Source organism: Macrotis lagotis, chromosome 1 (assembly GCF_037893015.1).
Source record: "Macrotis lagotis isolate mMagLag1 chromosome 1, bilby.v1.9.chrom.fasta, whole genome shotgun sequence".
NCBI classification, from domain to species: Eukaryota; Metazoa; Chordata; class Mammalia; order Peramelemorphia; family Peramelidae; genus Macrotis; species Macrotis lagotis.
Genome location: NC_133658.1, coordinates 703,876,191 through 703,899,043, shown reverse-complemented (window position 1 = coordinate 703,899,043; position 22,853 = coordinate 703,876,191). Strand labels below are relative to the sequence as shown.

Below are 22,853 nucleotides of genomic sequence, written 5' to 3'. Positions count from 1 at the left end.
ATACAGATAGACTTGCTTGGGTGAAAAAGTAAAGGGGAGAGAAAAAATTAAAATTAAAAAAAATAATAGTAATAATTGTAGGTATGGTCAGGTGGCTCAATGGATGAAGCACCAGCCCTGGAGCCACAAGCACCCGAGTCCATATCCAGCCTCATAAACCCAATAATCACCCAGCCATGTGACATGCAAGCCACCCAATCCCCACTGCCCTGCAAAAACCAAAAAGAAGAAAAAAAAGACCCCAAATAAAATAAAGTAGTAATAATAGTAGGGGTGGCTGGGTGGCAGACAGAGCATTGGCCCTTGAGCCAGGAGCACCTGGGTCCGAATCCGGCCCCAGACACCCAAAGATCACCCTGCTATGTGGCCCCAGGCAGGCCACTCAGCCCCACTTGCCCTGCACCCTCCCCCAAATAATAATAACAAAAAATGTGCTTCAGTCTTTGTTCCAACACCATCAACTCTGTCGTGAGTGGATCACATTCTTTATGATAAGTCCATCACAAAAGTTACTTCCATATTTTTCCAACGTTGCCATTGCTGATTGCAACTCCCTCCTTTCTTATTTCTCCACTACTATGTACTATATTTTCTCTCTCCTTTCACTCTGACTCTGCTGTAGGGTCACCGAGTGGTGCAGCAGACAGATCCCTAGTCCTGGGGCCAAGAAGCCCTGAGCCCCCATACCACCCCTTAGGCCCAGAATCCACCTGTCCCTATGGTCCTGGGTAGGCCTTCCAATCCCAGCCCCTTGCAAGGAGTAAAAAAAGAAAATGTGTTATATCTGACCACTGTCCCCCCATGGTCCATCCTCTCCTCCTTTATTCACATCCCCACCCCTTCCCCCTGCTCCCCCCTCCTTCTAACTCCAGTTGTCTATACCCCACTGAGTGTATTTGCTGTTTCCTCTCCTAGCCATCTCTGATGAGAGCAAAGGTTCCTTCATTCCCCCTTGCCTCCCCCCCTTCCATATCATTGCAATAGCTCATTGTATTAAAAAAAATCTTATTATGTGAGATATCTTGGACTATTCCCCCCTCTCCTTTTTCTTTCTCCCATTCCATTTCCCTTTTTTTCCTATTGACTCCATTTTTACACCATATTTTATCTTCAAATTCAGCTTTCTCCTGTGCATCAACTATAAAAGCTCCCTCTACCTGCTCTATTAACTGAGATGGTTCATATGAATATTATCAGTATCATTTTTCTATACATGCAGTTCATCCTCATTAAGTCCCACATATTTCCCCCCTCTCCTCCAATCTCCATGCTTCACCTGAGTCCTGTATCTGAAGATCAAACCTTCTGTTCAGCTCTGGCCATTCCAAAAGGAACCTTTGAAATTCCCCTGGTTTATTGAAAGTCCATCTTTTTCCCTGGAAGAAGACATTCAGCCTTGCTGGGTAGTTCATTCTTGGCTGCATTCTAAGCTCTTTTGCCTTCTGGTGTATTGTATTCCAAGCCCTATGAGCTTCCAATGTAGTTGCTGCTAAGTCCTGCGTGATCCTGACTGCAGCTCCACGATATTTGAACTGTGTCCTTCTGGCTGTTTGTAATATTTTCTCTTTGACTTGGGAGTTCTGGAACTTGGCTATAATATTTCTGGGGGTTGGTTTTTTGGGATCTCTTTCTCGGGGGGATCGGTGGATTCTCTCCATTTCTATTTTGCCCTCTGCTTCTAGAATATCAGGGCAATTTTCCTGTAGTAATTCTTTGAAAATGATGTCAAGGCTCTTTTCCTGATCATGACTTTCAGGTATTCCAATAATTTTCAAATTATCTTTCCTAAGTCTGTTTTCCATATCAGTTGTTTTTTCAATGAGATATTTCACATTCTTCTAATTTTTCATTTTTTTTTGGTTTTGAAGTATTGATTCCTGATTTCTGGTAAATTCATCAATCTCTCTGAATTCTATTCTTTGTCTGAAGGATTTGTTCTCCTCAGAGAGTTTTCTTATCTCTTTTTCCATCTGGCCGATTTTGCTTTTTAAAGCATTCTTCTCCTCCATAACTTTTTGAACTGTTTTATCCATTTGACCTAAGCTGTTTTTTAGCATGCTATTTTCTTTAGCATTTTTTTGGATTTCCTTGACTAAGCTGCTGACTTCATTTTCATGTTTTTCCTGCATCTCTCTCCTTTCTTTTCCCAGTTTTTTTCCTAACTCCCTCATTTGATTTTCAAAGTCTTATTTGAGCTCTATCATAGCCTGAGCCCAATTTCTGTTTTTCTTGGAGTCTTTAGATGCAGGAGCTTGTGCTTCCTCATCTTCAGACTGAGTATTTTGATCCTTCTTGGGCTCATTTGCAAAATGTTTCTCAATGGTCTTCCTCTTGTTTCTTTGCTTGTTCATTTTCCCAGCCTAAGCCTGTTTTTGGGGGGTGCTTCCTGAGCTTTTGGGACACTCCCATAAGGGTCTCAGTGTGTGAGGCTCTGTCCTCCCTCCTGGTCTGTGAATGACCATAAGCACCCCCCTCTGCCACGGGGCCGAGGTGGGGGGGCCCTGTTGTTCTATGGGGGGGCCTAGACTGGGTTCAGGATCTGAATGTGGTCAGAGCCCCAGAGTCCTGTTCCAGGGGCAGAGGACAGAGCTTGGCAGTCTCTCTCTTCACTCCCCTCCCTCAGCTCAATGGGCTCATGCCCTGGGGGCTCCTGCTTACCTGCTCCTCCTGCTTCTGTTTCCAGGTCTAGGCTGCTAAAGACCAAGCTGCTCGCTGTGTGCCCTGAGGGCTGGGCTCCACGTGCTCCCTCTGGCAGAGGTCCCCCGCTGGCTGTTCCCCCACTTTGTGCCGGTGCAGCTCAGGAGACTCCCCTGCTGCTGTGAGCCACGGCTCCCAGCGCCCTGGGGCTGCCTCCGGGAGGCTGAAGTTCTTTTGCTCTGGCAGGCCACCCCTCTGGTGGGCTGCCCCTCCAACCCGTGGAGCAGAGCCTTTCTGCTCTTTTCCAGGTTACCTTGAGTAGGAGAACTGCTCACTGGGTCCCTTTGTGGGTTCTGTCTCTCAAAAGTTAATTAGAGTCCTTAGTTTATGAGTTTTTATCAAAGAGCTCCTAAGACTCTATCCCTTCATGTCGCCATCTTGGCTCCACCCTCTGAAAGAAGTGCTTTAATCTACATTCAGACACCATAGGGCTATCTCTGTATATGGTGGCATTTTCCATCACAAATATTTTAGAATTGTCTTTGATCATTGTATTGCTGTATTGCTGAGAAAAGCTAGTTCTATCATTGTTGACATTACAATATGTTACTGTTATTATTACTGTATACAGTTTTCTGCTTAATTCACTTAATGTCAGTTCATTTAAGTCTTTCCATGTTTTTTTCTGAAATTTGCCTACTCATTATTTCTTATAGATCAATAGTATTCAATTACATGAATATACCACAACTTGTTCATACATTCTTCAAATGATGGGCATCTCCTCAATTTCCATTTTGTTGCCACCACAAAAAAGAGCTACTATAAATAATTTTGTATATATGTGGGTTCTTTTTCCTTTCTAATTATTTCTTTGGGATACAGACCTAGCAGTGGTAATGCTGAATCATAGGATATGCAGTTTTATAGCCCTTTCAGCATAATTCTGAATTTAGCCCCTGCCCTTAAAGGAACTCATACTTTGGTAGGGTTGGTTACTTATAGCTTTTTTCTCCTTTGCTTAACACCTTCTGGATTCCAAAATCTACTTTAGTTTTTTTACTGATAAATAATTTTTATTCATATATAATTGTATACTATTTTATATTCATACTGTTTGTAATCTGTTTTCCAAACTTCTCATTTAATTTCTCCTTCTGCCTGGGTTATCTACTTTATATGTATCCAGCAAAATCACTTCTTTTTCTCCCTCCCTTGATCCTCTTTATATATGTTCCCCACACTATTTCTTACCTTGGGCTATAGGATTCTTCACATGAATATAACTTTTTAACACACAGTGTGCCAAAGTCTCTACCCTTTTCTTTTTTCTCATTTATTTATTTTCACATTATTACAATAGTCTTGTTGTAAAAAGTAAACATAATCTCCCCTCCCCCCACAAACATAGAGAAACCTCACAAAAAATAGTGAGAAAAGAAAAAAGTGTACTTTACTGTGTGTTCAGACACCATCAGCTCTGTCTCTTTATCATAAGTCCTTTCATTCTTTATCATAAGCCCTATCATTCTTTATCATAAGTCCATCAGAGAAGTTGCTTCAAAATTTTTACCCCACAGTAGCTATTATTAGCTGTATTTCCCTCCATCCCATTCTTCCCCACCCCAATTTATTCTATTCTTTCTCTCCTTTCACCCTGACCCTCCTCAAAAGTGTGTTGTATCTGACTACCCTCTCCCATGATCTTCCCTCTCTATTACCTACACTTAGAGCTTTTGTTTAAAAATTTCTTTTGGAAATCTGGGCCATTGAAAGAAACTATGACTGATAAAAATCTTGATTGCACAATCTTCCTTCCTTTCAAGGTGCAATTTCAGAATTTTGGTTCAAGGTTTCTCTTCTGACTAAATCCAAAGCCTGACAATTGAGAGGTTGTTAAGTTGTCTTGCTGAATATTTCATGCTCTAACTTTAGATCATCTTGGATAAATAACATGTACTTCTGTTTCTTTTTTCAAAATTTAATTAGTTTTCTTTTCAGTGAACAAAATCGTATTTTCTCTTCTCAATCCATCCTCATTAGAAATAAAAATAAAAAGATAAATAAAATACTTCTAACAAATATACATAGTCAAGAAAGATGAATTCCTGCACCAGTCATGTAACAAGGTGTACTTCTGAGACAAGGTGTACCTTCTCAATTTTTTGGCAAGACAGTACAGTTCTTGGATTTTTTTGGGACACTTTGTATTTTAAGATGTAATATTAGCTGTGTTGCTATGCTTCAGCAGTCGTAACAGACTCATGCTTCGCTCATCTTAGATCACAGAATTGCTAAGATATTCAGAAATAAGATTCAACAAGATAAATTCTGTACTTTCCTATACCAAAGGGTGCAGAGGTTAGATATTATTAGGCAGAATTGAATAAATGATTTCTATATTCTTTTCCAGTCCCATAGACTAATTCTATGTGTGCCACAAGAGACTTTATTAAGGAGAGAAAACCTATATCAGAGAGTGATCTTGAGATGCTTTGATCTATTAGTAAAACTTCAGTGCTACCAGCAAAACAGTCAAAAAAAGATGAGGTAGGGTCATAGAAGAAGTTTACTCATAACAATCACATAAGATAATAGTATAAATATTATCATTCCCATTGTATAGCTAAGGAGACTGAGACTGAAATATTAAACAAGTTGTCCGTGATGAGGTAGCTAGTATTTAAGGTAGACTTTAAATCTAGATCTTACAGTACTAAAACAATCTTCATTATGTTGATTTTTTCTGCCTACCAAGTAACTCTGGAGACAGGGGCTAAATTAGATCATTGTTTGAAGTCTTTTCCATGCTTTCTATAATTCTATGCATATTTATTTCTCCAAAAATACAGGCAAGCAACTTAAAAACTTCTATTTATTTCCAGTACCACATGAAATTTTTATAAATTTTTGGGGACATTTTTTTCTCTTGCTTTCCTTTTATCATTGGATTTACACAAATTTCTCTAATGAGGGAGCTGCAATTTTGATAGTATCTCATATGAAATAATGAGCATATTCATAACCAGCCTAAAGAAAAAGATCTAGAGAAAAGTAAATCTTTGTGCCATGAAAGTGATGAATGGATCCCAGTATAAAAGTTTCTACATTTCAAATAGGTATTAATTTCTTTGGTTCAATCTTCTTTATTTTATGGATTGAAACTCTGGCATTTTTTCTAACAGCACACTAATTTTTTTAAGAAGATATTTTACCAAAGGAAACAAAATGAAAAAGTTTGTCAAAAAATAAGTGTTTGGGTGATAATTTAGTAACAGATTTCCACTATGAATTATAATTCTTTATTCATATGTCCTCTTTAAATGAACTTATTTAAAATTTAAGATAGCTGTTTTTCTGAGTTTGTCAACTAGCTTTTCAGCTTCCTAGAAAAGTCCAACTAAATTCAGAACACAGATATTATTTGGGTAATATAGTTATGTGAACTATATCAGTAATTACCTTTATTTAGTATGCCTTATGGTTACAGTGGGGATGTATTTAAAGATCTGCCTAATTGGACTCCAAATGATAATTCTAGGATTATTTCTTATTACTCCTCTTCATACACTGTCTTTTTGCCATTCTCTGAATTTTCTCCATATTTTTGCCCTGACTGTATCTTATATCTGGAATACTTTCTCTTCCTACTTCTGCCTCCTTATAATTCCCATCTTCTTTCTAGATTCAACTCATATGTCATAGAATATTTTTAGTTATTGTAAATATGAATTTCTGAAATCAGCATATTAAACTTATTTATTGAAATTAGCAATACATATTTTGTATCCCATGGGTATACTGGTTGTTAAATTTTCAGTGTGAATATTTATACCTCAGGAACTGGCCATTAATCAATTAATGGATACCTGCAGATTAGGACCTGATTCATTGCTTATTGATTGTGTAGGCTTAAAAAAGTGATGGAGAAAATGTTAATAATAATGGTTTGTTGTTAAACATTGCCAGCACATACCTGGTTATATTCCACAGAACATAAATACTTTGAGGGCAGAGATTGTTTAATAAGTGCTTATTGGATTGAATTTTTCAAGATAATACTAGAGAATGGTTATTATACTAGAGAATATTGAGCTAAGATAGATACATAGCATCTGCCTGTACTTAAACTGCTCTTGGTTCTATTATTTCCGCATTCATATGTTATCCATTTTTTTAAAGAGAAAACTTTGAATCACAGAATAATAAATTATAGGTGATGATAATTTTTAATACATTAAGAGAAAATTTTGATCTCTAAATGTTATTGCAAGACACTTCTGAGGAAGCTATATTGATTTAATTTTATAATTTTATTGTAATATAAAGAAAATTGACTTTCAATAACTGCAAAAATAATAACAATAGGAGTTCAAAGGGAGGAATGATGCCTTGTAATCTTAATAAAAATGAACATCCATGGAGACACTTTTAAAATATAGCTCAAAATAGAATCAGAACTTTGTTGCCTTGGAAAATGTTGCTATAGTTGCAAGGACACATTTCTGGAAATGAGTGAAAAGAAAGTAAACTTTCAGATGGCTGTGGGGACACAAATCTGGTAAACTTAACTTTTGACCTTTCTCCAAAGAGAAGTCTATTTAACTTTTCTTTTGTGAGGGAGAAGGATCAAATGTGCTATTCTCTGCTATTTGGCATGGAAAACCTTTGACTCGATGTCAAAAATTTGATCCAATGAAATGCATTTTTGTTGATGAAAATGCATTGTGTGAGAAATGGAACAATAACCAATTATCTTAAAAACAATTCTAACTGCAACTGCTATTAAGTGAATCTTCTAAAAAACAAAACTTTCAAAATAGTCAATTTCTTGGATGTTCCATTATATTCTCCTTTAAGAGTTACTGGGAAATAGGGGCAGCTAGGTAGTTCAGTGAATAGAGCATTGGCCCTGGAGTCAGGAGGACCCAAGTTCCAATACCATCTCAGACACTTAATAATTACCTAGTTGTATGGCCTTGGGCAAGTCACTTAACCCCATTGCCTTACAAAAAACCTTAAAAAAAGAGTTACTGGGAAATTAAGTAAGTTTGCTACTGTATATTTGGCTTATATTTGCTCCTTAATTATCTTTAACTATTTATACTAATTAATGCCACATGGCTTCAATTATTTTAGCCAATTATGGCATTTACTTTGATTTACATTTCTTAAGGTAATTCTTTTTTGAACAGTGATGAAACATTTGAAAAACCAAAGAAGTGTGGATATTAAATTTGTTGGTGGAATAATTATTTAGAATCGTGTGGGTGGGATGGGGAAGCTAAATATAATAATTAAAAGAAAAGAACAAAAGAAAATCTAGGCTGAAGGACAAGAAAATGTTCCTCATTGGTGATCACTCTTAGATAATAAAATTCCTTCCTAAAGAAGTTTGACATTTAAGTAATTGAAAATTGAAGTGGAAAAAAAGTCCTAGAACACATCCTATCAGGACCAATCCGAATTGACCTTTATAAGAGGTAGAGGTGACAAAGAGGTTTGCAGAATTGCCGACTTAGGTTATACAACCTGCTTCTATTTCTATTCTTAGAGTTCCCAAAATATCCACTTTTCATGAATAACTGAAATAAAACATTTAGTAGCCACAGCTAATATTCCATATTTCCACTGTGACAAATGAGGAACTATTTCATTCATTTCCTCAAGATTTTAGATTGACTGAAGAACATTTGCCTACATTCTTAGCATATTTCAGAGATAGCAGGGCAAAAGCTAGTTTTCTTTCATTTGTCATTCAACGGGGTTTCATTGACACTCTGCTACCAACTCTCTTCTTGAACTCAGATAAGTCACTTTATGCCACTGCTCAGTTTCCATGTCTGCAAAATAAGATATTTGTAAGTACATGGAATTAAAGATGACTTGCAGTTCTAAAGTTGCAATCCCATTACGTGCAAGATACTGGGAGATATAAAGATGAAGATATCATCTCTTCTCTTAAGCAGCTTACAGTTTCATATTCTGTTTGTGTGTGTGTGTGTGTGTGTGTGTGTGTGTGTGTGTGTGTGTATGTGTGTGTGTGAAGAGGGATAAAATACATACAAAAATACGGTACAAAGCAAAATATGATTAGTAGTTGGATGTTTATTTTTATTTGGGGAGGAGGGGCTTAGTAAGGCAAAGGTATTATGTAACTTGCTCAAGGTCACACAGCTAGATAATTATTAAATGTCTGAGGTTACGTTTGAACTCAGGTCCTCCTGACTCCAGGGCTGGTGCTCTATCATTGCACCACCTAGCTGCCCCCTAATTTTTATTTATTTTTATTTTTTGGGGGGTAGTACACTGGCCTTAAAAGAGTAAATGGGAGTAGAGAAGGATTAGAAATATCCTCTTTGGAGAGCTTCATTCATGAAACAGTAGAACCCTAGTTGTCCTCTTGCCATTTTTTCCCCTTCTATTGCACCTTCTAGACAGGTGGATCCTACTATCTGACCTACCATAGAGCTTCTTGGATCAGATCATATTCTGTAGGACTAAAACATCTTAGTTATAGGACTCCTTTCCTGGGGTTTTATTTTTTCCTATACAGTTGTACTTCTAGACCTCATTTGAATATCATCATCCTAAAAAAAAAATCACATCAAGTCTGAAATTCACTTCTTTAGTACTTCCTGCCCCTGGGGAATCTTCTTTCTCTTAAACTTGAGAGGGTGGAAGGAAGATGGACACTGGACAGCTAGTGGATTTGAGCACTGGGAATCTGGAAGAGACTCTTCTTCATGAGTTCAAATCTAGCCTCAGATCCTTACTAGCTGTGTGGCCCTGGGCAAGACACTTATCCCTGTTTGTCTCAATTTGCTCATCTGTAAAATGAGTTGGAGAAGCAAATGGCGAATCTCTCCAATATCTTTGCCAAGAAAATCCGAAAATGAGATTACAAAGAGCCAAACACAGCTGGAATGACAACAAAAAAATGAAAGGTAGATATTGGAGAGCTTTTCCCAGATCTTATATTTAAAGAGGATATCTGGGGCTATGCTCTCATTAGTCTCCTACAGTTTCATTTCTGATTTCATCATACTCTCACCTCAAATACCTAACCTATCTCTTCTTTTTGACTTGTTTTTATGTATTTTCTTCTTCTATTAGACTGTGACCTCCTTAAGGGCAAGGGACTTTCTTTTACTTTTCTTTGTATCCCTCACTACAAAGTATAATGCCTAACATAATGAAGGCTCTTAATAAATGTTAATAAATAATGAATAACTGAATTTATTACTGTCACACAGTCCTCTATATTAACAAGTCCTAGATATGTTTCACATTGTACACTACTTTTTGCCAACCAGTACATGACCTCTCCTACCAGATTGTGTTCTAGCTTTGGAACCACAAGAAAATTAAAAACCACCATTGGTTCTGGAAATGGCCTAACAATCAATTCCTCTATGACTTTTCAAGTCAACATACCCTTGAATGGCCAACCTGCCCTTGTGATATTGTTGAGTTGTTTGAAGTCATGTTGACTTTCTGTGACCCCATTTAGGATTTTCTTGATAGAGATATTGGAGTGGTTTGCCATTTCTTTCTCTGGCTTATTTTATAGATGAGGAACCTGAGGCAAACAGGATTAAGTGACATGCCCAGGGTCTCACAGCTACTAAGTATTTGAGATCAGATTTGAACTTATGATGATGAATCTTCCTGATTTCAAGCATAGTTCTCTATCCACTGTGCCACGTAGTTGTCCTTACACACACACACACACACACACACACACACAGATACATATATATATATATATATATGTATATATATACAAATTAGTGCCTGGTATAATGTAAGCATTTAATAAATGTTAATTGACTTTTTAACTGACTATTTACCATTAGAATGTCAATTCTGTGAGGGCAGGAACTGTTTCTTGTTTGTATATATTTATGTATGTGTGTGTGTGTGTGTGTGTGTGTGTGTGTGTGTGTGTGTGTGTGTATGTGTGCCCCCAGTTTGATATAGTTTTTGGAATATGGAAATTGCTTAATATGAGCTTTTTCATTCATTCATTGAAGTTCGGAGCTTGAAGGGTGTGTGGTATTCTGGCAGGCCAAGATCAATGAATCAGTGGGGGCAGAGTTCATAATGTACTGATGAATTTCTCTTCTGTTCAGGTTTTGATGACTTATATTCAAATGTTCCTTACTTTCAATTCATATGATTGCTCCTTTCACAAATATATTACATAACTATATTTTTTCTGATTGCTTTGTTATGCACAATACATTAATTTCAAATTATTTGTCTTGCTTTTATCATTCATAGCATCTTTCTTTTTTCCTCATAATTTCCACTAAACAGGAAAATATTTTTGATGTATTTGGAATATTGTTTTGACCTTTGTGAAGTAGGCATTAATGCTCATTTTTATCTATTCTTGCAGTTCTAATTACTTTCCTTTCCATGTCCACCACAGTGTCTTGAACTTGCTATGGAAAGCATTTAGGATTTGTTGAATGACAGCTCAGAAGGAATAAAGGATCTTCACAGGCTTTAAGGTGTCATGCAGCATAACAATAATAGTTAACATTATCATATCTATAATATGCAATGGTATTATATACATTATTATTATTATTGTTGTTGTTATTAATATTATAGCTTACAGGGGCAACTAGGTGGCACATTGGATAAAGTACCAACCTTGGAGTCAGAAAGACCTGAGTTCAAATCCATTCTCAGACACTTGACACTTACTAGCTTTGTGACCTTGGGCAAGTCACTTCACCCTAATTGCCTTACATCCAGGGGCATCTCCAGTCATCCTGATTCATATCTGGCCACTGGACCCAGATGACTCTGGAGGAGAAAGTGAGGCTGATGACTTAGCACAGCATCTCCTCATTCAAATCTAATTCATGTACTTATCAGGGCATCACCTCCCCAATGTCATGGTCTTCTTTGAAAACAAAGGAGAAACATCATCATTATAGCTAACTATGTGCCATGCTAAGCACTATACACTTTACAATTATTATCTCATTTGATCTTTACAGCTACTATAATTATTCTCATTTTATAGATGAAGAAACTGAGGCAAATAGGTGAAGTGATTTTCCCAGAGACTTGATTTGAACTCAGGTCTTCTTGACCCTAGACCAGAACTCTACACATTGCTCCACCTAAGTATATGGTTAATCATTATCTCAATGCAGAGATGGTGAAGTGGAAAGACCCCTGGGTCTGGTGTCAGTACAACCCAGGTTCAAATGTGACCTCAGACTAGCTGTATGATTCTGAGCAAATCACTTAGCCTCCATTTGCTTCAGGTTTCTCAACCATAAAATGGAATAATAGAAGCACCAATCTTGGAGGATTATTGTGAAGACCAAATGAGATAGTAATTGAAAAGTAGCTGGCACAGTGGCACATACTAGGTAGTACATAAAGGCTTCTCATCTTCTTTCAAGGTGATATAATTGGATGGATGCCTTTGTAGTCAATACCAAAGTCATGAATTTGTTAAAAAATTGAAGAAATATATTTAGTTTGCTAATTGGTAAATATCCCACTGCCTACTCTAATAACCAGTACTAAAGAAAGACAAATAATGAGGAAGTCAATTACCTTTGTAAGAATGACTTTTTTTATCAAGATGGAGTCTTTCTGAAGTGGTCATAGTTTGTTCCTCAAAATTCAAGATAGTTCTTTTCTCTGTCCCTGGAGCATAATCCATTATTCTGGAGAAAAGAGGTTTTTGTTCATCATCAATGGAAGAGATAAATGATGATGATCCACTTTTCTTCTCTTCAAAATGTTTCTTGGAACACTGATAACGTCTTGTGGTATCTACAGAGTCTTCAGGGTCATGTGGACTAGTCCCTTTGCGATAATCTATCAACAAGAAATGATTTTATACAAGATAATAAAATTGGTACAATCAAAAGCAGTCTTTGTTTCTACCATGTACTGTGCTAATGTATTGTTCATTGAAATCCTTGTATGCATTTTCTTTAAAGAACTTTAGCAATGACTCTTAAGAAATCACCAGCTTAAACTACCTTTATTTTTCTATAGAAAATGGAAAGCCTGTTATTCATTTCTAGTATATTGTCTTCTCAAGCAAACAAACTTCAGGAGCCATTAGATCCTTGATTACTCAAATTATTCATTTCAAAATCAAAATGTACCCTTATTAGGTGTTTTTAAGATATCCTTTTTTTGATAGGAAATTATAGGAAACTCAAAAACCTGTCTACCTAACCCAAGAAATATTATTAAGTTCTAAAAATTAATTTTCTGAAACTAATTTTTCAGGGAAAAAAGAGGAAATATTGCCTCTAATTTCAAAATCTTAATTGTACAAGCTTTTTTTTTAAATGCCTATGGTCTCTCTCTCGTGGGACTCCACCCTTATAAAAGCCATTATGTGGGATAATAGTCTCTCAACTGCAGACAGGTTGGATTTCAACCTCAATTACATGTACAAAATCTCCTTAAAGCCCTGGTCTGTTGGACAGTTTGGCTGTTTCATGACGTGAAAAATATAAAGCTTAAATACAGTAATTAAGGTACTTTTAAAAAACCTAATTACATTAAGGCCACTAGTGCATATTGCCTGTTTTCAAATGAAATGTCAAGATTATACCAACCCTGAAGGTTGAGTTAAAACATATTTCAGCAGGAAAAGCTCCAAGAGACAAATTCTGTGACTTGTTTCCATTAGTGTCCTGGGGAGACAGCATGATTTCCCATCTGGTTTCTGCTAATTACTAATCAACATAATTCCAGAATGCATAGCATTTTCTACAGAAATGGTTAAAAGTGTCCCCATATACTCTATGCTGTGTTCCCTAACATTATGCTTAATTGCTTATTCATAGAAGACCAAACTAATTGATTTAGGACCATACCACAGAAACTGTCAACAGAATCTTTAGTTCCCATATGGCAAAAGAAACTGTTAACAGAGCTATTTTTCTCTGTTATTTTAAATATAATTTCACCAAGAAAACAGCCTAGGGCAAAAAACGAGTTTGATTTGAAGTTTTCTACATGAGAAAATTATTGTTATTAAGTAATTAGTTCATGTTGTGCCCCCACAAGTTTAGTACAATGAAATCTGATCTTATTCCCCTATTTAGGGCCTCCCATTTTGTTAGCTACTTTATTGTTACTGGCAACAGACGTTTTCTTCAGTCAAGCTTTGGAGCGTCTCTCTGCACATGGATATTTACTTACTACTATTTGCTGGTTATCTTTTCTTCACATTATCTTTTTCAGTTGTACCCCCTTACTTTCTGGGGCTATATCACCACCTCCCCCCTCCCCATCTCTTACAGATCTAAGGAATTTTCTTCTCAAAAGCTTGCTTACCTCTAGGTCAACCTATCTCAAGAGTTACCAATGAACTTGCCTTAGTGAATGTTTTCTTTGCACTTAGCATTACTCACCTCAAAACCTTAAAAATGACTCCCAATTTTATTCTGATATAGGTTGAGCATTCCCCATCGTGGGACTCACCACAATCTACTGGTTTGCTTTAACTTATTTTCCTCACACCTAGTTACAGTACTTAGCACAATGTAAGCAATTAATAAATGATTACTGATGGACTCTGACTCATGAATTCTTTGCTATAAGTGAATGTATGAAAATGTCTTTATTTAGCACTTATTATATGTCAAATCCTATGGTAAATTCTGAGTGGAAAAATATGAAAACAAAGACAATTTTTGTTCTTAAGACACTTGGGAATGTAAACAAATCTTGAGATGGCCAAGGAGTAAATTTTGGTTTTGAATATTACAGGAATCATGTGGGGATCCTCAGGGGAATAAATTGACACATATCAGTATTTTACAGTATCTGTCATAGTATTAATTTGGAATTAATCTGGAAAGGGGAATGGATGGGAGAGGTAGAGGGTGTGCATTCAGTGATAAGGTGACAGGTGGAAAAGTGGTCCATGAATTAAGTGAAACATTTCCAGATCTTGCTTAGACTCCTTGTATGTCACATCGGTCACTCACCAAACAGGACAGGCTGAGCCTGCTTCATATTCCTCACCTCTGGGCACACATACAACTAGAGCAACACTTTCTTCCAATCCAATATCCATAATACCATAATACCATCCATATCCAAATACACCCTAGTCACTCTCATGAAGTATTTTTTTTTCTAAAAAAGATGTTAGGAACATATCATCAATCCCAATCAGTGTGGATACATGCTTAATAGCTGCATGTGTTTTCATTTGCAAGATGTTACACCATCTCATCTATTTAGAGTTTTAGATCTTTTCATAGAGAATTGCTAGAGCAAAGGATAACAGATGGGCATCTTGAGTGCTGCATGGGTACCCATTGATTGTTAAAGTCCTGGAGAAAGGCATACAGTACACTAAATAGCTTTTATATGGAGGATTTGTGTGAGAACACAGACAACAATTATACAATATGAAAAAGCATAGGTATGTTATAATCTTAATTATTCTTGGAGACATAAAAATATTATGGAGATCAAAGTTGTTCTATGTAATTTTAACTTGTAGTATATAATAGTGTGCTGTATAACACCCACTGATTATTCAACAAATAGACAGGGAGAGGGAAGGCACCATACTTTCAAGCCATTATTTACTTGAATGCATCCAGTGTTAGTTGATTTAATCCAAGTATTTACCAAATATATTATGAGAGTAATTCCTATCACTTAACCCCCAATAGTCATTGGGTTGATTTGGTACTAGATCATTGGGATAGAGACACCTTATAAGAGGAAACTTCCTCTCTCTTTTCTGCTCCTAGAGCCCAGGAAGTGCCCTGCTTAGGATCAGGCTATCAAGCAGGAGTAGGACTAGAATTCAGGTCTTATTGGTTTTAAGGCCAGATCTGTCATTATTGGACTATGCTGCCTTTCAAATGGAAGCAGGTAGATAATCTGACTAGGAAGTATACATAATCTAGGCAAATACAGAGTGCCAGTTAAATGAATGCAGTTACAGAATTAGGAAGTAAAGAGAGTGACTAAAACACATGTAATTCTATATTCAAGCCACTGATGATGATGATGATGATGATGATGATAATAATAATAATAATAATGGATTTTTCCCATTCTATGTTAATTTCCTTATTACTCTGATTGCAGAACATTTTTTTCGCTATTATTATTATATTTGATTAAAGCATCATTTGAAGATTCTTCTACTCAAAGAAGAGAATTAAAATGATCATCCATTTGTAAATTTAACAAGATAAAGATTTATATATGAATCATATGTAGTACTAATGGAGGATATGGAATTGGGTCTTTAGGTAATTATTTAGTCAGGATATGCCAATTTTTACCCATTTCTAATTAAACTCTGACTGAATTGAAATGTAACAGTTTTTTAGGTGAGAAGCTTGTTCTTTCCCTGACTCTGGCTCACTGCCTGCTAGGTGAAAATGGTACTGTGAATTCTCTGACTGTGAACTGTGAAGTTGTCTTGTCTCCCCACATTCTATTCTTCCTTTTTCCTTTTGTTTGGAATTGAGTTTGAATAATAACTTCAGATGGCAACACTCCTAAAAGATTTCTTTTTACCCTTGTTACACTGCCATAGACATCACTTTAGGATTCAGAAAACTGGAAATTCTCCCCTCCCCTCCCCTCCCCTCCCCTCCCCTCCCCTCCCCTCCCCTCCCCTCCCCTCCCCTCCCCTCCCTTCCCCTCCCCTCCCCTTTCCTCCCTCTCCCTCTCCCTCTCCCTCTCCCTCTCCCTCTCCCTCTCCCTCTCCCTCTCCCTCTCCCTCTCCCTCTCCCTCTAACTGACAGATAACCTCTTGTTTTCTCAAAGGGCCCAATTTAAACTCATTTTTGATTTGTTTCCTAACTGCTTGCCCAGGATCCAAATGAATAAAAGAGCAGACATATGTCCTGATATAACTACAACTGCATTTGCCCTCTAATCCTTGAAAGTTATAAAATAAAAAGTTCCTCCAGCTCCACCAAACAGGGGTCAAGTGCTGCTGTGCTGAGTTCTTATCCTAATGTTCTTTGTTTTCTCAGACCCAACTGTCATTTATATTTAGCAAATTTAGTAGATAGTCATAATGCTTGGTTGATGAATTTTATGTGATCTTTCAGCATTTTACTTTTAAATTTTATTCTGGTAATAATTTCAAGGTGTTTTTCAGGCAGGAATAGTTTAAAATAAAATAACTTCATTAGAAAATTCCATTAAATAGGTTGCTTACATTGTATCACATTTCCTTAGCCCCATTCCATTTCTGTAATTATTCTATGTAACTTAAGAGATACAACATGAAGTTTCATGGCCTGTGGCCTCAGCTTGTTTTCCTTACAACTGAGACCCAGAAGTAACTCGATAAATGATAGAGCTGATTTTATGGGTATATGAAATAGGTCAGTTATTTATGTACCATGATTTGTTGTTCCTCTAACACATACTTTCTCAGTTGCTACCTGAGAGAATTTATCCTTCAGTTAAGTAGCTTCAAAAATTACCTTTAAAATATAAATGTTCACTCAAGGATTAATATATTGTGGCTAATACCTGAGCATGAATGAATTTTCAAGATTAGAAGGTATATGATGACATCAAGTGGGGAGGAGAACCAGAGAGGGCAGAGACTTAGATCATGAGGAAGGGAAGCAATTCCAGAAAAAAAAGCAAAGACAAATCATAAGGATGTGAAAATGAGAAGTTAGAAGAAACATCTGGGCTTTCAAAATGCTTTTGATGCTTTTCAATCACTTTATTGATCAGTCAACAAGCATTTATTAAGTGCTCATAGTGGTTTAAGTATTATCGATGAAAAGAAGGATAAAAAAAATCAGTTCCTGCTCTCAAAGAGCTCATATCCTAATGGGGAGACAAGGAGTAAATAACCAGAACCTATATCATATACAGAGTGACTGGAGTCGGGGGGGGGGGGGCTGTTGTAAGAACCCCTGGCATGGAGATGAAAAACCTAGAAAAAGGAGACCCAGGACAGAGCCTTGGTTGATACTCATACTTAGTGAACTGATCTGAAGAACCAGCAAAAGAGACTAAGAAGTGGTCAGACAATAGGAGGATGACCAAGAGAGGGTAGTGTTATGAAACCCAGAGAAGAGAGGGTAGTCAACCATGTCAAATTGTCAAGGGAGGTCAAGAATTATAAAGCTCAAGAAGAGTCATTATCTATCTATCTATCTATCTATCTATCTATCTATCTATCTATCTATCTATCTATTTTCAGTTAACAGATCATAAGTGGATATAGTAATAATACAGCTATATTTTATTCTATTAATCTCTCCTACCACCACCCCTACCCAGAGAGAGAGAGAGAGAGAGAGAGAGAGAGAGAGAGAGAGAGAGAGAGAGAGAGAGAGACTGAGGATGAAAGATTGAATATGATTGTGAGGGCAGTTTTCTGGAATCAAGGAATTCATAGGATAAAATGAATAATAGTTTACCTTGGCAAGCAGAAAGGGCATCTTACCTTCAGAGACTGAAATGACAAAGCTAGAGGGGGCAATGTTAAATGGATGGGAGGTGAGAATGGGGAGAGGACGGAGGGATCTCTCAATGAATGTCCTTTTTTCCATTGAAGTATATGTGAGGTACTAAGTAAGAAGCAAAAAAAGGAAGTGGCCCATGAAAGTTTTGAGGGGAGAAATAAAGGTTTGAATTTGCTGTGTTGGGTTGTATAAAGAATAAGGGAAAAAGCAGAATTTTCTTCTGTAGAGTAAAAGTTCAGTTTACACTAGCTAGCATAAATTTATTAGCTAGCATGATTTGGTGATTTCTTCCAGTTCCATTCAGTATGATGAATAAGGAGACAAAGGAATTTAAGGGTAGAGAGACAGTGTACTGTTAAACTGCGGCACCAAGGGTCAAAAGTGGGAAAGGAAGAGAGTGAAGACAGGGACCACAGGTGTTTCAGGAAGCATGGGGAGAGATGGAAAATTATAATTTTGATCAGATAAAGAAAACTTGAATATGAAATTACAATACATGTGAGTGATATTAGGGTTAAGAGTATGACCTTGTTTAGCTGAGATAGAATGGAGGAGAAGCTCAAGAGATGATGATGATGTTTGTCCTTTGTTCTCAAAGAAGACCATAACTTCAGGGAGGTGATGCCATGACAAGCATGTGACTTGGTTGAGTAAGGTGATGCTGTGCTATGTCACCAGCCTCACTTTCTCCTCCAGATTCAGTGGACAGCTATGGATATGAGGCAATGATCAGGACCACTGGAGATGGCCCTGGATGTGAGGCAATGAGGGTTAAGTGATTTGCCTAAGGTCACACAGCTAGTAAGTGCCAAGTGTCTGAGACCAGATTCTATTTCCCATTCTTCTGACTCCAGGACTGGTGTTCCATCCCCAGCCTCATCAAGCTACTAAGGTCAAGAGATTGGAATTTTTGGAGGAACTGGAAGATTTGGTTTTAAAAGGAAGTATATACATATATATATATATGTATATATATATATATATATATATATATGTATGTGTGTATGTGTGTGTGTGTGTGTGTGTGTGTGTGTGTGTGTGTGTTGAAATCTACTAGAATGAGAGGACTTGTTACAAAAAGGAAGACTGAGCCAGGTACTTAACTCATTGTGAAAGGAGGGGCAGTGTCCCTAGATAACTGTTAAGGAATTCTGTATTGGGTGATAAATTTGGATTGAATGAATCTCAGAGAAGAAGTTTCTGAGTGATAGTGGTAGAAATAGAGTATGAAAATGGCTGTGTGAGCAGTGATTAAGGGATAGATTTGAGAGATATAGAGACAGAAAAGACAAGACTTGGCAAATGTAGGATATTTGGGTATAAAGAAGTGTAGGATCAAGGATAACACTGAAGTTGTAAACCTGTTAGATGTATAGAAGCTCAGAAGACAGGTGGCTTTAGAAGAAAGATGAAATTTCTTTTGGTCATGTTGAATTTGAGGTGTCAATGAAATATCCAGGTTGAAATGACCAATAAGTTGTTAATGATGTGGGTTTAGAGCCTTGTAGAATGACTGAAGTTCCTGTGATGGGTGTGTGTGTGTGTGTGTGTGTGTGTGTGTGTGTGTGTGTGTGTGTCTGTCTGTCTGTCTGTCTGTCTGTCTGTCTGTCTGTCTTTCTATCACTGAAAAGGTCCTTAGAAGTTATTTACTTCAATTATTTCATTTTTATTATTAGGGAACTAAGTGTTTAACGGACTTGCCAAGGTTACGCAAGTAGCAAATGGCAAAGGTGACATTTGAATACAGGATTTTAAATGTGATTCTATTGTTCCATGAAGCTTCTTTGTGAGATCTAGAATTCTTCTGATTCTAGCTGATAATTAGATCCATTGAAAATGATGACATTGCATACTATGTTCACTTTTAAAAATTTCTTTTATGTTTTTTCTTTCTTTCTCATAGATTTTTTTCCATCTTAGTTCTAATTCCTCTTTTACAACATGACTAATAAGGAAATATATTAAGCATGATTGTGTATATACATATATACATACATACATACATATATATATATGTATATATATATATATATATATATATATATATATATATATATATATATATATATATATATATGACTGCTGCCATAGAAAGGGGAAGGGCGGTAGAAAAATGTGGAACTCAAAAGTTTGCAAAATGATGAAAGTAGAAAACTACCTCTGCATGTAATTGGAAACAAATAAAATAAAATAAATGAAAATGATGATATCACTAAATGAAGAGTTATAGAGGAAAAAAAGCAACCATGACAAAGCTTTGTGTACTTACATAATTATGGGTTATGATATGATGCCCAAGTAAGGATTATTTGGAATGATCAAACAGGAGAACAAGGAGAATGTAATGTCCTCTTGAAAATTAAGTTCTATTCTAAAATTAGGAATCAAAATTCCAATAAGAAATGTCTGCATTTCATCAGAGTGTATAACTTAGAAAATTACTTAATATTGGGAAGAAATGAGCAACAGATAGCTCTCTTTGCTATTCATAACACAGGATAATATAATGTAGGAGTTTCTGAGTTGTAATCAACGATTAAGCATTTTCTTCCCATATTGTTGTGTCTGGAATTATCATGAGTTAACCAAATGTTTTAAATGTAGTTTTCTCTCAAAATCAGATTATTTTGAGAAAAAAAATCAGTCTTCATTTCTGTCTTGACATAGAAATGGGAAAGCTTTTAGGACTAAACAAATAAGAATAGGATAATTAACATTATATAGCACTTTAATATTTTCAGATACCACAATATGATATATCAAATTGGCACTCTTTGAAATATGTAGAATAAAGGGCATGAGATACTATTATCATTTCTATAATCTGAATTAAAGATTATTTCCAATGAAAAAATCTTTGCATTTTTATGGAAATATTATAGGTGCTGAAATCTAGAAAACTTGATACTCTTTAATGCACTATGCCCAATTAAAAAAATCTTTCATTTCTAATTCCTACCCCCTTAGCAAATATTATTAATTAATATTATTAATGTTATAATTGTGACAGGTCATTAGGCATATAGAAAGTTAGCATGCTGAATTAAAAAGACTCAGGTTTTGAAGTGAGTCTTTTGAATTGAATATTTCTATGTTATTATTTTTATTTTTTTAAGAAATCATATTATACTACAGATTAGGAAGGAAAGGCTGGAATTCTCTCTAATAATCTAAAAGGTAAACATCTCCTTAACCTGATCATCCACCAAATACAGTTTCCAGGGATCAATCTCATCACTCATCTATCTGATCCTGGTTATTTTCAGCAGCTGGAGAAGGGAAAGGAGCATAAATTTGCAGGGGCAGCGAACCTCCAATTTGCAGTGAAATCATGTGGTCTGGTGCTGCCATGGCAACTACAGGAGGGACTTGAAATTCAATAAATATAGGAGCTTTTTATGGTTGAATTACTTAAATGTTTAATCAACTATAGCAGGCTAATTTTTAAGTTGATAATTTTGTAAGGCCTGTGAGTGGTATAATACATATTCAAATGACCCTTAGCACAAAAATGCCCTATTAGAGGAAGGGGAGGGAAACCCTCCCCTTCATAACCTCATGGAAGAGGGAATGAGAGCATCTAATTCAAATGGAATCTCATTTTGAGGGATTTTTCCTTAGTGTTCCAAAAGAAACAGATGATGGACTTCAGCACTTTAATTTTTTATTCAAACTTGAGCAAAGAGGAAGACATGATCATATTTTCTCCTAATATTTGAGTAGCTCCCTTGAAAAACACATAGGTTGCCTACTCGAAAACCATAGATTGTGAACAGAAAACCATTATTTCATGATGCCTGGAAGTTCTTATTCTTCCAGAATTGAAAAATCTTATATATTGTATGTTTTTCTAATTTTTATTTTTTGGAGAGGTCAGAAGAAATGATTCTAAGATACCCTGTAGGTCTCTCTCAAGAACTTTAGATTGATTGCGCAGCATGGGAGACCCTGGCACAGGACTGCCCAGCATGGCATGCCCTCAGCAATAAAGGTGCTGTCCTCTATGGGCAAGGAAGAATTGAAAAAACTCAAAGGAAACATGACATACATAAGTTTAAACACCCAGGTGTTCACATGGACTATTTGTGCCCCACCTGTGGTAGAGCATTCCAAGCTCATATTAGTCTGATCAATCACAGTACCATATACTGTGATTTGTGCCAAACACAGTGATGTCATCTTGGTCTTCTTTGATAATGAACAATAAGAACCAACCAACCAACCATGCTTGGCACTATATAAAGCACATTACAAATATTATCTCATTTGATTTTCACAACTCTTGGAGGTAGGTGTTATCACTATCCCCATTTTACATTTGAGAAATCTGAGGTAAATTGAAGTTAAATGTCTTACCCAGGGTCCCACAGTTGTAAATATTTGAGGTCAAATTTGAACTCAGAGCTTCCAAACTCCAGGAGCACCACACTATCTATTACACAATCTCTCTATTGCAAGGTGGGGAGGCTGGGAAATATTAAATATAGATAAAAGCACTGGATGAAGAGCAATCGAAATGGGATTGTATATGAAAGCAAATTAGCTTAAATAGGATCAGAAGCATAGTGTGATGCCGACCTTGAATATCTAGCAAAGAAGTTTGAATTTTACAGACAAAAGGGAATCATGGAAGGGTTTTGAACAGATTATTGACATGGATAGTTGCTCATATTGAAAATGTGAAGAGCATGAACAACGAATGGCATAAACAGGGGAAAAGAAATGGGAAGATCCATT

At 36.4% G+C, this 22,853-nt stretch overlaps 1 protein-coding gene across 1 annotated transcript in view; it reads right to left on the bottom strand.

Annotated features, from left to right (window-relative positions):
* The window catches only part of KCNH7 (potassium voltage-gated channel subfamily H member 7), a 625,928-nt gene that overhangs the window by 26,535 nt on the left and 576,540 nt on the right, over positions 1-22,853 (bottom strand). The window contains exon 13 of the mRNA XM_074215839.1: positions 12,226-12,492. Coding sequence (XP_074071940.1) covers positions 12,226-12,492 — 267 coding nt within the window. The remainder of the gene's footprint in view (positions 1-12,225; positions 12,493-22,853) is intronic.